Source organism: Uloborus diversus, chromosome 7, assembly GCF_026930045.1.
Source record: "Uloborus diversus isolate 005 chromosome 7, Udiv.v.3.1, whole genome shotgun sequence".
Classification (NCBI taxonomy): Eukaryota; Metazoa; Arthropoda; class Arachnida; order Araneae; family Uloboridae; genus Uloborus; species Uloborus diversus.
In genome coordinates, this window is record NC_072737.1 from 149,831,005 (window position 1) to 149,847,446 (window position 16,442).

The following is a 16,442-nucleotide window of genomic DNA, read 5'->3' on the forward strand; positions in this document are numbered from 1 at the left end:
TCTATCCTTCTCTTGTCTAGTTTTGTGCACCAAGTTTGATGTACATGACTATGTTCAAAAATGCACTGAATAATCATCTTGATATTTGTTATTTCAACAATGTGCAAATTTACCCTTTATACTCAATGTTGGCAAAGGTAGTTCAGTCGACAAGTGTTACTTTGCAATATTCTCTTGAAAACCGTCTATAAAATAGCTAGACTGAAATCGTTCCTTTGATGTTCTATCAAATATATAAGCATTGTGAATGCTGACAATTGAAAACATTTGTTGCCCCGTCGAATCTTTTTCTAAAATCTCAATTTGGGGGATAAGTCCTCTTAAAAAATAAAGGGCACCTGTTTTAGCAGTTACAGATTTCATTGTTTTCAACAGATGTGTGATAGTGAATCTTAATGTAATTTCAGAATTTCATTTATAAGAGATTGGATTTCACATGGTAATAATCTGTTATATTTGTCTGACTTTCATTTTACTGCCCTAAAATCCCGGTCATGATGGAAAAAATGTCCTCTCAGAGGAAAGTCATCGGTAATCTAGTTAAATTTCTCCAGTGTCACTTCTAGAAAAAGTCTCCTGCAGTGTTGTTCTTATTTTGACCAGCGTATATTTCACTGAAAGCATGAAGTTTTTTCGCAGTTCCTAGTGTGATGTTAATAAAACTCCAGAGAAATTAGCACATTTCATTCCAATTCCATGATTTCAAGTCTACCCTTAACCCCCCAAACTGACGAACCTACCATTACCGAAATTAAGCTAGATTAAAGGAGTTACGTTATGCCAATAAAATATAATTCTTCTATGATCTTGCCATAGCGTCTTACTATTTCTTCCTTTGCATTTAGTGCAGAAAGGGCATAAGTCCGGAACTTATGCCCTTTCTGTACAAAATAAAAATCGTGACCCCTAAATAAAGTGCTTTGTTGTACAAGGATTGACTTCCCTGCTACACTAGTCGATGTCTCTATATACAAATATGGGAAAACCACAGCTAACTCAATTTTGAAAAAAATGTGACGTATGCCCTTTCTGAAATAATCAATTCAATTGTAAACTAATGTTTTTTTGTACTTTGTGTTAAGAAGTCTTCTAATAAGATAACAAATGAAATATTTTCTAGGTATACATATCTTTTACTTTTAAGTTTAATGATTAGGCATTTTTCATAACATCGGTTATATTGCAGTTTTGGATACATCTCACCTTTTTGTTGTCTACCAACAAGCCCAAGATAACAAGGGGTTACTCTACTTTTAACACATATGAAAAGCAATCATACCTGAATCAGGCTCAATACTTTTTCTTGGACAGCTGTAGGAGGATCATTTTTTGGCCCAATTAATTTAACTAATTCAAGAATGAAGTCCTTTTGGCTTATAAGTAAATGAAATCTTCTTCCACAGTTTTTAACACATGTTTCTAACACCTACACAAAGTATTTATAATTGATGTAAAATATGATAGGCTAAAAGCACAATATAATTTATTCACAAAAATAAAACATCATCTGTGTCTTCAATTTAATTAAAATAAGGACATAAAACAAATGATGGCAATGTCAAAATATTAAATGTTGAAAACAAACTTTTATACATTAACATAAAGAAACACTAAAATAACTCAATTGTAATACAGTTGAAACCAGATACATGCACATATGTTGGAAGGCAAAATGTTGTGGAGGCGTGTGTAATTTTTGTACACCCAAAAACTGACAACTTTAAGACTAATATGAAACATTTACGTACTTGAAGCCAAATTCTATTGAAATCAATAAAACATCTTTGAGATAACATTTAAATTTCCAAAAAAAAAATATATATATGTGGTCATAGATATTTTCATGGGCATAGCCAGAGGGGGGGGGGGGGTATGAAGGGGAAACTGCCCCTCCGTAGAAGAGAACCTCTGACTCCCATGATCTTCCCAACTGTTACCAAAGATAATTAAAAATTGCAATTTTAAGACTTCAATTTTGAAAATTTCCCGGGGAGAGTCACATAACCACTTTTTCAGCCTTCATCTGACCAAAAAGAGCATAAAATGTTTTTTTAAGGGGAGAGGAGGGCTATAATGTTAAGCAATTTCTGAAGTCTGTACTGGGGGGGGGGGGCACTAAAATTCTTTTCCTGGGATCCTGGCTACATCCATGAATATTTTGTCTAGCATTTTTTATTAACACATGCAATTGTTTAAAAAGAAAGGGGCATATTTTATTTGGATGAAAAAATTCCATGTTACATGATGAGAACAGTACTATTTAATTTCAAGCTTGCCGATTTTTGGAAATGAGTATTAGTATAACTTTTATGTGAATGCCACTACGTCATTGATGCACTTATTTGTGAAAAATATCAGTGTACACCTAAAAAACTTAACTATTCTTTTATTTGTCTTTATTATATAAATTTAAGTAAAGTAAAAATGTATTGAACAGAATATGATGCTTAAATGTATAATATTTTTTTTATGAACAGGCAGAATGATAATGAATGGGACAAAGGTTAAATGAGTCATTACTAAGTTTCAATAAATTTGCTTCAAAAGTTCCTTTTAGTGTCAACAGTACATCTAATCATTCACATAACTTGACAGTATTTTGGTTCTTTAAAGTACCGTAAAATCCCGAAAGTAACCCCCCTATTGATTATACAGGGTGGCGACAGGAACGGCGAAAAAAAGTTCCCTGACTTTTCCCTCATTAAGTTCACTGAATTTCCCTGATTTACGTTACCATGGATAATGGTTTTCTTCCTTTACCCTACTTGAAAACCATTGCATATTAAATAAAATGCAGTGTTTAAAACATTTTAAGCTGTTAATTAAAAAAATATATTTTGAAAAAAACTTTTTTTTTAGTAAAAATAGTACATTAAATTATCTACCGAGAAATATTATAGGAAATCTAAAACAAATGCTTTACTTCCAGTATCCTGTAAACATAAGAATTCTAAGAAATTATTAAAACCACTCATAAAGAAATACCTAATCATCATAAAACTAGAAAAGTTTATTTGGAAATAATTTTGAACTGAATTTTTAAGCAGCATAATTGTTGCTGCGAGAATAACAAGTAATTGTGAAAGTATAGAAGTAATGCAGTTTTACTTACATAAATAATGGATATATTTATGTAAAACAAATTGGAATCTTTCAACAACCAGTCATATTGAGCTATTCTTTAATCAAGAACTTAGGTTTTAACGAAGGAATACAGCATTTTAACTATTAAAAAATAGTAAAATTATTTATTTATGTACACAACTCAATTTCAAATGATTTCATTATTAGTCGGAAAAAAAATCTTTTTTAACAAACATTGAAATGTAAAAAAAACAATAATTGATTTCAAATTGTATAGTATATAACTTGGTTTTAAAAATGAAAGAATTTTAAAGTCTGAAAATATATATATGTATATAAAAAATAAAAAAAACCTTTGTATAATCTAAAGCGACAGCGAATAATAAGATGGCAAAAAACAAAGTTGATTTTCATTTAACATTCCATTTTAGCAATTAAATCGAAAATGCCAAGTAAAATACCTTTTAAGCTCTTAGAGTATCAATTGTAAAAAAAAAAAAAAAAACTTGAAATCGTGATTACAGTACGCTAGCTACTTCAAGACAATGAGTAAAGGCAATGGAGCAAAGTCTTTAATGGCAACTTCCTCTTTGCCTGTTGGTTTTTTTATTTTACGTAGCATGGAACGCCTAGCAGAAAAATTCAAACTACGTAAAATAAACAACTTTACAGACACAGAAGCTTAAGAAATTCATCCTGTGGTTAATAACTTAAGATTCAATACTTTAACCTTAAGGGGGGAAAATGCACAAACATGTGTCAGTGCATAATCACATCTCACTAATATTACTTTTTTTTAAACAAATAATTGGCAGAAAATGAATAGGAAAAAAAGGGTGTTTAACTTTGCAAAGCAAAAAAAAAAATTTCTTCATTTGATCAATTTTTCCTGAATTTTTATTATTTTTTCAAAATTCCCAGATATTTCCCTGATCAATAAAGTTCCCTGACTTTTCCCTGATCTGTCGCCACCCTGTTATAGCCCCTTCCCTCCTTTGATGGAAAGTGAACTCATTTTAAAATCCTGAATATACTCCCCCCCCCCCTCTGCCTTTCATCTAAAAATTTTCTGATCATCTTCATTTACCACTTCCTCCGGAAAAAAAAAAGGATAACATTTTCTGCTTTACTCAGAAAGCATTTACAGCGTTACAGTGGAAAGCATTTACAGCAGTTTAGTTTTCCTCTCCATGTGCAGGTTTTCTTTTCTAAAAAAAAGAAAAGAAAAGAAAACACAATGATTTGAAAAAAAGAAAAAAAAATGGTCTCCATGGTTTATTCCTTCCCAAATGTCTAGACTCCTGTTGATACAAGGGCACCTTTTTTTGTTCATATGCATTATAAACTAAAATTTGTATGATTGTTCAGCTTTTTATTCATTTTGGAAGGAGCATTTTTGTTCTGACTCGTGAAAATGAAGAATCTTCGACACAGCATTTTGAAAGCGTGGCACCATTTTGGAAATGCCTTGTTTAAAAAGTAGCGCGAAGCTTAAAAATAACCTTTTTTAAAGGAGAAATAAAGTAATTGAACGAGTTTACGATCATCAGAAATATACATTTCATAAAATCAAATAAGAGATTTGTGTGTGTTTACGTTCGCAAACTTTGTAAAGCTCAGTTTTCAAAATTACGATCTTCGTAACAAATTTGCGCAGTGATTGCGATTTTTGCTTCTATTCTGAAACAAGAACATTAAGATTTTGGATCTTTTGCTGTAACCTTTCAGTACATTATGAATTTTCAAGCAATAAATTATAGGGGTTTTGCCAACTTAAGGTGCAAAATCCTTTCTTTCCAAAAAAAGTGGCATCCATGTGCAATTTATCACTACTAGAAAATTATGACAGGATTTTATTAATTAATTTTTCACTCTTCATCAATATTAACTCTTATTTACTTATTTCTTTTCTGGACTCTAAAATTAATACTACTAAAACAATTATTTTGGCAAACTTTTCTAAACATCTTGATTATACCCCCCCCCCCCCTTTTCTGAAATTAACAAGTTTTGTTTTGAAAATAGAGGGGGGGGGGGGTACTTTTGAGATTTTACGGTAAAGTCACCTGTTTCAGTAAATTCATGTTTTTAAACCAGATATTCTTAAAAAAGAAGCAATTCAGTATTGAATAAATCTTCTGATTGAAATGTACTTGTTTACTTATTTGCATATTTTCAAATGCATATAAAGTAATAGGTTTAGAATTCCAGAACATATTGCTTGATTCTTGATACTGAATATAGCAATGGGTCATATGGATTAGTTTTACAGACCGTATGTTGGGCACTACTGTTTAAGAGTATTAGAATTCTCCTATTTCTATATTCTATTGCCTGATAAATCTTTATTTTCTAAAACCTTCAACAAAATAAGATAAACTCTGATTTTATAATAAAGTTTTTACGAGTGACGGAAACAAACTCGGATGCAATCGAATTACTTTTTTTTGAGAAGGAGTGGCAAAATCAAGAACATGCAAGTTTGCTACTACAGAGTATAAAACAAAAGAAGTGTCAAAAATAATGGCAAATTCAAAATGAGTGATGTCCAAACAATAAAATCACATTGCAGAAAAAGATGAGGAGCTGCTACAGAAGTGGTAGCAATGAGATTTCTAAATTCAGATTTTTGAATGTGTAAAATTGTGACAAGGTATATACCAGTACAAATAAAAACAATTAAAATGAGTTAGAAAGTACTGCAAACAGCCATTTCAGGATTATGAATGCAAACTCCTTAATCAATGGAAAAAGAAATGGATACCTAAGCCAACCAAGGGACAAGTGAACGAGAAATATAAGACAGAATGATTAAAGTCTAGTTCTATAACAGATTGCTTTTGGATGTTCAAATTTCCAGTTTTAATAGCTTATGTGAGCAATAATGTTAAACCACTCAAAATTTCTAATGTTCTTTTAGCAAATGTTATTCTTTTTGTCCGGGACATTTTTCCACAACTTTAAACGAAAATATAAAATTTCCATGACTTTTCCAGGTGTGAAATTTGCTTATTTTTTCCCCATAACTTTCCAGGATTTCCATGACCCGTACGAATATTGTAAAAGGTTGACATTCACACCAAAAGTAATTCTCCATTCCTAATCCTCTTACAAAAATTGATGTAATTTTCTTTCTTGGAAAAATTTTCTTTTTTCTTCAGCTTTTGTTTGAACACTCAAAAATTCATGGGTACATATGTAGCAATGATTGAAATTTTAGCACCTTAAGACCAGGGTTGGCAAAAACCCGGTTTTTTTAAAAAAAAGTCCATGGACCCAGGGTTTTTTTAAATAAAACCCCAAAAAAAAAAACCCCAACTAAAGCTGGGTTTTTTAAAAGAAATGTGGGTTTTTTGTCTTTTTTTAGGGGGGAAATGTGGGGGGTACTTGTAGAATATTGTAACGTAAGTATATGAACAAAGCATAAAAATTGTCTTGGGTAAAAAAAAGCTGGAAAATTCAGCGTTTTCTGAATAAAAGTATAAAAGACGACAAAACTCAAGAATGGTGAAGTTTCAGATTTTTTAGTTCCCATGATTACCAACAGTTAAGGCAAAGTTACTTCTCCAGTCATGAAATCTATTGTTCGTATGCTCGTTTTTAATTACATTTTTTTTTGCATTTTACTTTATTGTATTTCATTTTATTATGCAAAACTACTGTAGAACCTCAAATAGTTTAAATCCCTTTTTACTGAATTCCAGCTTAATCAAGACATTTCTTTGAATTTTATGTTGCCTGTTTTTCTATTTCTGTGTACAGAGTAAGGAATATTAAACTTTTTGGTAAGAAAAGGAAAATACTCAATCCTATCTGTTTTCCGTCCGACCATTTGTAAAACCTGTTAATTTCTAAAAAATATACCTTGTGTGTGTTTATTTGAGATTTGCGACGTGTTGGTTTGCAGAAAATAATTCACACGAAAGCCTTTGGCTAGAATAGTTTCCTCTGTACAATCTACATATATTGAGAAAATCAGACGTGACAGGACTTAGTCAAGATAATTTGAGTTATTTATTGACCAGTTAAAGAAAAAAGTTAAATATATTTATTTAAAATCTTTGAAGTACTTTTTTAATGCTGTTAAGAGTTAAGAAATACTATTAAAGTTCAAAATTCATTTTTTTATGTCCATTGTCTGTGGTGAAGAACAAATAAAAAAGAAGTCTAAATTGTGAAAGTATTTGAATTAATTAATTTTTTAAAAAACTTCTCAGAAAATTTTAAAAAAACCCAAAAGTGGGTTAAATAATGCGTTTTTTTAGATGGGTTTTTTCAAAAAAAAAAAAAACCACTGGGTCCAACCCAATTGGGTCCAAATCCGGCCAACCCTGCTTAAGACGGTTTTAAAATAAACTGAAATTTGAAGTTTGATTAACATTTGGAAAGTATAAATTGTTGGCTACAGCACTCTTCTAATAAGACTTTTCTGTCTCAATAGTGGGGGCAAACCTAACCAGGAAGTGTAAGATATACCTAGACTAGTAAGGTTCTGACCCAGATAATCAGATTCTGCTCAATCAAGAGCCCTCCGTTAGTTTTAGTAAAGTCTTCATTAAGCATATTAATCTTTTTCCTCATTGATAACTACTTATATAATTTATGAACAAGGGTAACACTAATAAATACTGAATTTGGAACAATAACAAGAGACAGAGCTGCTGAAAGTCAAGGCGGGTTGCTTGCTAGCTTGGCCGTTGGGCTCCCCTCCAGCTATAAAACATATAAATTCATACAACTCTGATTACAAGCTTTGAGCCTTCAAAGGTTGGGCCTCGAGTTTTCAACTAGGCTGACATGGCCTCTGACACACACACACACACACACACACACACAAAAAAAAAAAAAAAAAAAAAAAACAGAACAAGTAGAAACCAATAAAACAGAAGAAAACAATAATCCTTCAGTTAATCGTCATGCAAGTCAATTTCTACTTTAATGCAAGTTTCATATGTAGAAGGGTAAGGTATGACACCTGTTTTTGTCTTTAGTATTTCAAAAATTCTTCTGTGGATGCATCTGATTTAATCTCATCTTAAAGCTTGAACTTGGCCAGAAAAAAACTAGCATTTGTTCTCTTTTTTAAATTAAGTGATGTGCAGTTCATTGGAAGCATTTGAACAGCAGAGGAAATTTTTTAAAAAATAAAATCATTTATAAGGGAAATTATTATATTAAATTATAATACTTTCCCTTATAAGTATGGTCAATTGGCTTGGCAATTTGCTTTTTACCTTGCAGAAAACAGAAAAATAATGTTTACCTGGCCTCTTGTTTAAGCTCATTTTTTTCAGATTTAACAATAGAATTCTAAATCTTGATTGACGAGTTGATGTATTTATTTGGTAGATTATTTAACATTTTAATGCAGCTTCAGATGGTTTATTCATTTGGCAGATTAATTTAATCAAACCTTTCATGTTATTTAATAGCTTGTTTTTTTGTGGATTATTTTATCTTTCAATGACTTAATTTAACTATTTAGTGGTTGAGCTTTCAGCCTTGTTTAATGTCATGTTTTGTTTAAAAGTTCATGAAAAAGACAAAATAGGCAGCAAAGAATAAAACAATCATGACAAGATTAAAAGACATAGGGTCTGGTGGGGGAAAGTGGTCAATGGGGGTAAAGTGGTCATACGTCAAATAGATGGCTATAGTTTGGAAATAAATATTCGAATGAATGTGAAAATTTTATTTTAGAGTAGAGCAGTTAGAAACTACATTTTGAATACAAAATTTTATGAATGGCAAAATTTTATTTGGTAAAAAAAAATATTTTGCGTGAATATGAAAAAATTTAAAATCTAAACACCTATTTTAACTTCCTTGGGAAATTTTGTTTGTTAGAATTAGGAACAAATTGACTGTACAGGAAGCTTCCTCCATGTCTCAAGAACTCTTACGCATTAGCAGTTAGCTGAATCTATTTTAGATAATTTTTTAGAACAACTTAAGTAAGATGGGGTAAAGTGGTCATAGTATTAGGCTTAACGAATATGGATCTTCTAATGTCACTTAATCTTTAAGTATAAGGGCAGATACAAATTAAATATTAATTTTACTTAATATGTATTGTTTTTACAGTAAACGGGGTTAAATATACGAGTATATGCATATACATACGCATATATACTCGTGTAGGCACATACATAGACGTATTCACATAAATGCGCCAATAAATACGTATATGGGTATCTGCAAGAATTTCTTATCCATACAGCTATACATTCTACTATACACCTATATGCTCGCTTATGCTGGTATATATAAGAACACTTATATACTCAGGTAGACACGTATATACACGTACGTGCTCAAGTAAACACTTACATACAAGCATAAGAAATACAAGTATACAGGGTGAGTTTAAAACTCTTGAGCAAATTATTAAAAGGTGTTAGAGGGGAGGATAAGAAGCAAGAATCATAAGGAACATATGGTCACAAACACAATGCTAACGCACTACATGCACGCAAAACGAGAAATGGATGGATGCAAAAAAAAGTCACAAATTTATTACACAAAGACAGTTTTACACAACATTTTAGGTCTTAAGAAAGTTTTAAAGCGATTGATGAAATTTGCGGCCTTTAGCTGTAATACCATGCGTCGCATTCACAGATCACTCTCTGTTGGAAACCGAGACTTTTGAAAAACTTACATCTGCCGCTGCGCCTTTGTTGTGATGCATGTATTAGAGCTACTACAGGCCTTAACTTTTAACAACTGCTCTAAATATTTCTTAAAAAGTAAAATGTTAGGTAAAATCATTTTTGTGCAACAAATTTGTGCCCTGCTTTGCATCCATCAGTTTCTAGCTTTGTGTGCATGTAAGGCGTCCGTGATTATAACTTCCAAATGATTCTTTGCTTCTTATCCTCCCCTCTCACACCCCTTTGATTTTTGCCCAAGATCTTAGATTCACTCTGTAGGCCAACATGTATATAAGCGTATATTATCGTGTATACATACGTGTACTGGTGTATACATGTAAATGTACATGTATATGTTTATACAAGCATATAATCATGTTTACACGTATATATGCGTATATATTTGTGATTCCATATCATACATACGTGAGTAGACACGTACAAAGACGCACTGGATGTATCCACGAATTAACTTGTGTATACCCGCATATGTATGTACACTTATATATGCGTATATACGTCTACTATACAAATATATACTTAAGTATGCACGTATTTTCTTGAGATACAAGTGCATACGCGCATATGATGTACGTTTATATGCGTATATACTTGTATATAGACGTGACATGTGTATACACGTTACACATATATACACGTGACACGTATAAACTCCTGTAGGTAATATATTTGCGTATACACGCATGTACTCGTAAATATATTTATAACTATAAAAACAACCGAAATATACAAATATTAGGGTTATTTATAATGGTTTTGCATCTATTTTTAACTATGAACACTTTACCTCATGCTATGACCACTTTCCCCCACCCCATGAGGTAAAGTGGTCATAAAAACATAGGGAAAAGAAATTGCTATAAAACTACTAAAATCAATATTTTTCTTCCTAAAATTCAATGTACTGTGTTCTTCAATAATGCAATGTAAAATAACAACAAAAAAAGTTGAAGTGTTTAAAGAATTTGTTGTATTCATTATCCACCAAAGTTGAAAACCTACGATTTTATGACCACTTTACTCCACTAGACCCTGCTTATTACAAAAAAGTAACAGTTCTGATTATACTAAGTATATAATAAGTTTTATTGATAAGAAATACTTACAGTTAAAGTGTATAAAACTACAGTATAATTTTTTCCAGTATTTTGCTGCAATCTTTTCTTAATAGCCTTAACAGCATCTTTTGGACTAAAATACAAACAGAAAAGTTTATAAAATAGCATTTTACAATTAAAGCAACTAAATTCATTTGTTCAAATAACATTAAATTTATTCAAGTAATTAATATATAATTTAAAATAGTTTACCCTTCATCTGTTTCACTTATTACGTCGCAGATTTCCATATTTAATGCCCAGTTCTCAGATGGTAATGATGCATCTGTAGCTTGCTCTAAAAAACAAAATATAAAACTTCAAACTTTAAAAAGAAGAAGAAAAGTAAATTTGTTAAATCGTTCTCAATTTTAGTAAGTTTCAAGACCTTAACGCTGGCACAACAAGTTCACACATCTAAACAGTTTAGTGACTTACATATGAATTTGAATATGCACAGTTTATTATGGTTAACCATTTAACAGAAATAGGTTTTTTATGATTTCTTACCAAAAAGGTTTTTGACTTTGCTTTCTTTGTGTATTATTTTTCCCTTTTTAGGAACTAATCTCTGATTCAAATTACAATGATGGTACAGTTTTAAGTCAAGCCAAAAAATAACTCTATAAAAGTTAAAAGTCAGCGTACTTGCTTTTTATTTTCAGATGCATTATGGTTAACATATATGCGAGGTAGAACAGATACAGTGGAAAGACTACTAAGCTTGACTCTAGTATGCGTTACTAGGCAGTATGCATGGCAGCCGGGAAGGGAGTGCAAGGGGTGCACTTCTATAGTTTTTAAAATTTTCAATAACCAGAAAAAGAAAATTTATGCCTAAAAATTCAAAATTGATCTCAAAAAATACTAATTTCTTCTATATCATGATTTATAAATTTAATGATAATATCAAATAACAAATGTGACAACCAACAACAGGCTCTGGTCCTGACTATGCTGGTCCTAGTCAGCTTATGATTCCCCTATGAAGATCAATAGCTCTTTAAGTTACCGACCCTCTTGCTCAGTATTACAGCCTCTTTTGGTAAGCTGTTTCAAGTTACTACAACTTACTAAAGTTTAGTAATTTTTTCTAATTCCCAGGTTAGCCTGAAATTTGAATAGCTTAAAACAAAGGCCCCATGTCATGCTTTTTGTGCAAAAAAATTAAACCATTAACACCTTTCATTTTGATAAATTTAAATAATTAAATTAAATCTTCTTAGACCCAAGCTATAAGCCTTTTAAAAGTCATTTGGAACTAATGTAATATACCCCACCCTTGGCGACTTTCTCCTGTTGGCACGAAGAAAGTGTCACCATTGAAAACGATGTATGATGGACATGTCATACATCGTTCTTAGCGATGCTTTTTTAGCGCCAACAGGAATAATTCAGCTAAAAAAAACATGATCAAAGCACTTTAGAAAACAATATATATATAAAAAATAAAACCACAGCAAAAAATAAGGAATATTTGCTTTAAAAATACCAGATACTAGAAAATTTTTGTACACAAAGAAAAATTACTAGTAGGTATTTAAAATGCTTAAATTAACAAATTACTATCACAGCTCACCAAAGAAATATGTACCTATACAAATAAAAGCTTTTTTCCAACATGCATTTCATCGAAACAAAAACAATTCTCATATTCTACTAAAAAAGAGCAAAGTGATTCAATATGCGTTGTTTAAAGCAGAAAAATATCCCCAAAATATAACTATTTCAGCCAAAAAAAAAAAAAAAAAAAACGCTTAGTTATTCAAATTTCCATGTATGAAAAGTAAAAGTGTCTTGACAGAACATCCCAAACATAAACAATACAAAAATACCATACATTAATTTACTATCCAAAAATGCTTTTAAAATACCTACCAAAAATATCTACTATATTTTACACAAAATAACACCTTTATATTTTTATAAAATAGTAGAGTCACCTTATTTTCAGAAATGCAGTACCTAAAGGAGGCACATTTACAGAATATGCTTGAATAGTTTCTTTGCATCGATAAGAATTAACTTTTAGAATAAAATAACTGTACTCTTTTTCTAAAATAAGTTTATATGCAGTAAATATCAAGTTAAAAACTACAGGAAACCCTCCAGATTTTATAAAAACATAAAGAATTTCGGAAGTGGGGAGTTTTTTTTTTTTTAATTCTAAAATAAAAACTTACGTTTTTTATTGTATAAATCCTCACAGTCAGTCTGAAACACAACATATGAAACAATGTGCCTTATCGAGACATACCCGAAGTTGGATTTTTACTCTTCATCAACGGTCAAGTTTAATGATACTGGTATTTTCTAATATTGAATCATCACAACTACTGAATCTAAACCAACACAAAATAAGTTTCCCTATAAGGTATATATTGCACGAAAAAAATAGAATTTATCCAACATGGACCGCTAACAAGTAAACAAGTTTGAACTGTCTTTGGGTTACCAAACACAGGTTAGTTTAGCCAGGGATGCCAGTCATTTTCCATAGAGCAATAGATAGAGCTTAAAATACAACATACCGCCTCCAATAACAAGCACTTAAGTAATTCAATGGCCCAGTCTGCACCACATAAGCCCTTTCAACTCTGGTGTGCACTCCTGTATTGACATCATATGACAATCAGTTGATAACCTATTGTATACTTGGAACATTTATTTAAAAATACATACCTATTTTTTGTCCAACAGGAGTATTCAGAGATTGCCTCCTAGATTAGCAAGAAGACCTGCCATATCTATAAAATGAACATAAATGAATACATAGATATGTACATAATAACAGGGTTCATACTCTATTTGGATGAAAAAATTCCATGATTTTCCAAGACTTTTTCATGACTTCAATGAAAATTTTCATGACCTCGTTACATGAAGAGAATAGCACTATTTAATCTCAAACTTGGTAATATTTGGAAATGAGCATTAGCAAAACGTCTATATGAATGCCACAGCCTCATTGAAGCACTTACTCGTAATGGAAGAAATATAAGTGCACACTTAAAAAACTAAACTATTCTTATTTGTCTTCATCATATAAATTTTCGTAAAGTAAAAATGCAGTGAAACGAATATGATGATGCTTAAATATCTGATTTTTTTTTAAAAAACAGGCAGAATGAAATTGAATGGGACAAAGGTTGAATGAGTAATCACTAAGTTTCAATAAATTTCATTAAAAAGTTACTTTTTAAAGTCAACAGTGCCTTTAATCATCAACGTAACTTGACAGTATTTTGGTTCTTTAAAGTAAAGCCACATTGTTTAGTTCTTTATGTTTCTAAACCAGGTCTTTTTTGAAAAAAATAGTCAGTAATGAATCAATCTCCTGATACAAAAGTATATTTGTTTTGTTTACAAATTTGCATATTTTTAAATGCATATAAATTAATAGGTTCAGAAATTCCAGAATACGTTTAATTCCCGACATTGAACTTAGTAGTGGGTCGCATGGATTAGTTTTGCGTGCCGTATGTTGGGCACTACTGTTTTAGAGCATTAAAAATTCCTCTTTTTCTGTATTCTATCGCCTGACTTAAAATCTTTATTTTCAAAACATTCAACAAATTAAGATAAACTCTGATAAATTTAATAATAAAGTCCTTACGAGTGATGGAATCGAACTTGCATGCAATTGAACTGCTTTTTATTGAATGGGCATGGCAAAACTAAGAACGTGAAATTTTGCTACTACAGAATATGAAACATAAGAAGCACTGAAAATAACAGAAAATTCAAAATAAGTGATGTCCAGGCAGTAAAATCACATCGCAAAAAAAGGCAAACAACTGCTACAGAAGCGGATGTAAAGGGATTTCAAAATTCAGATTTGATTTTTGGAAAGTTCAATTTTCCACTTTTAATAGCTTTTATATGTTATACTGTTAAATCACTCAAGATTTCAAATGCTCCTTTAACTACTGTTCCTTTCTCTTTGTCCAGGACATTTTTCCATGACTTGAAATAAATTTCCATGACTTTCAATGAAAATTTCAATTTTCCATGACTTTTCCAGGTCTGAAATTTTGTAATTTTTTTCCATGACTTTCCAGGATTTCCATGACCCGTACGAACCCTGTAATAAGTTTCAAGAGATATTTCTCTGAAAAGAAAATTTTTGTAAACATTATTTGCAGCGAGCAAACCAGGAACAAGTTAACCTTTTCTGATTTGGCAATTAACATTGTAACACAAGGTGTCCAAAAAGTTGTTGTAGGAATATGTGGTTTGCTCCAGAATACTTCACAGGTTTAAGAATTTTGTATGACATTGAATTATAAGTAACTTACTTACTATAACAGCTGTATTGTTGCAGGAAAAAAAGCAAACGTAATGTGAGGTGTTTTATCATTTTATTAAACCCAAAGCAATACCTTCGGTAATCGGAGTTCGATGTGTGCATAGTTTGTGAAAAAGGGATGAAGTTGAGAACCATTTAGATGTGGTTCGAGCAAAAATTGGGGCACACATTGAACTATGGTATTGGTTTCTGTTTCATAAAATGATTAAACACCTCACATGATGTTTGTTTTGCAAACTATTGCAACGATATAGCTGTCATAGTAAGTTATTAAAAATGACAATTTGTAGATTTCCTATGAATTTTTAATGTGCGTCAAGGAATTTTGGGACATCCTGAATTACTTGATTAACCAAGAAAGTTGGGGAATATTACAAAAATATGATGTACAATATGATGAAATAAACAAACTGTATTGCACGTAAAACATAAAGAAACAAGTTTAATTTCTTACAATAACCAGTGCCAGATCTAGCGGGGAGTAAGGCAGGGAGGGTACTTGCCAGAGCAATAAATTCACCAAGTTTCTATATTTTTTGTTTGAAACCAAATATATAAATTTAAAAGAAACAGAGTAGAAACGGCAATTTCGAGTTTTTCAACCAATTTGGAAAAATTGTAGATCTAGCATTGAAAATAACTTGAAAAGACATTGAAAGTTCCTTTCGAACTCTATATGCAATCACCTTGGGCCTTGTGTAACATTTCTTCAGAGGTATTCATCTTTTTTCAAAGTTGTACAGAACTTTGGATCAAAGTTGTGACCCAAAATCCTTAAATACTACAAAGTACTCCGAGAAAGAGGACCTGCCCTCCTAGAGAGAATGTAAACACCCCCTAAAAATTTTAAAGGGACAATCTGTGCTAAGTGCCTTTGCTTATTTGCAGCACTATGTTAAAGATTCAACATTCAATTTTTGTTTATAAAATTACACATTGAACCTTTAATTACAATTGTATGAGCATGATATAGCTCTTTTGCTCCAGATGGTTAAAAAATGAAGATCATGAACTCCTCAGGCAAAAATCATGCTGCATTACATGAAAACTATTAGTCTTGCTTTGTTTAAAAATCAAATAAAATTCTAATTTTGTCACTGTTTGAACAATAAGCAGGTTTGTTTAGTCTGGGGAATAATTTTGGAAATGAACCAAGTTTCATACGTTATAGTAATTCCCCCTTAAGACTGAATGTGCAGCCACTGATCAATCCTATAATAAGAGAAAATGAAATATCAAAGGGCATATTTCCATGTAGCACATGTATACTATCTCATT

At 31.1% G+C, this 16,442-nt stretch overlaps 1 protein-coding gene across 1 annotated transcript in view; it reads right to left on the reverse strand.

Moving 5' to 3' along the window:
* Positions 1 to 13,600, reverse strand: part of LOC129227026 (TOM1-like protein 2) — a 37,291-nt gene extending 23,691 nt beyond the window's left edge. The window contains 5 exon segments of the mRNA XM_054861661.1: positions 1,280 to 1,426; positions 10,865 to 10,949; positions 11,069 to 11,153; positions 13,538 to 13,567; positions 13,570 to 13,600. Of these exon segments, the coding sequence (XP_054717636.1) occupies positions 1,280 to 1,426; positions 10,865 to 10,949; positions 11,069 to 11,153; positions 13,538 to 13,567; positions 13,570 to 13,600 (378 nt within the window).
* Between the last annotated feature and the right edge of the window lie 2,842 nt (positions 13,601 to 16,442).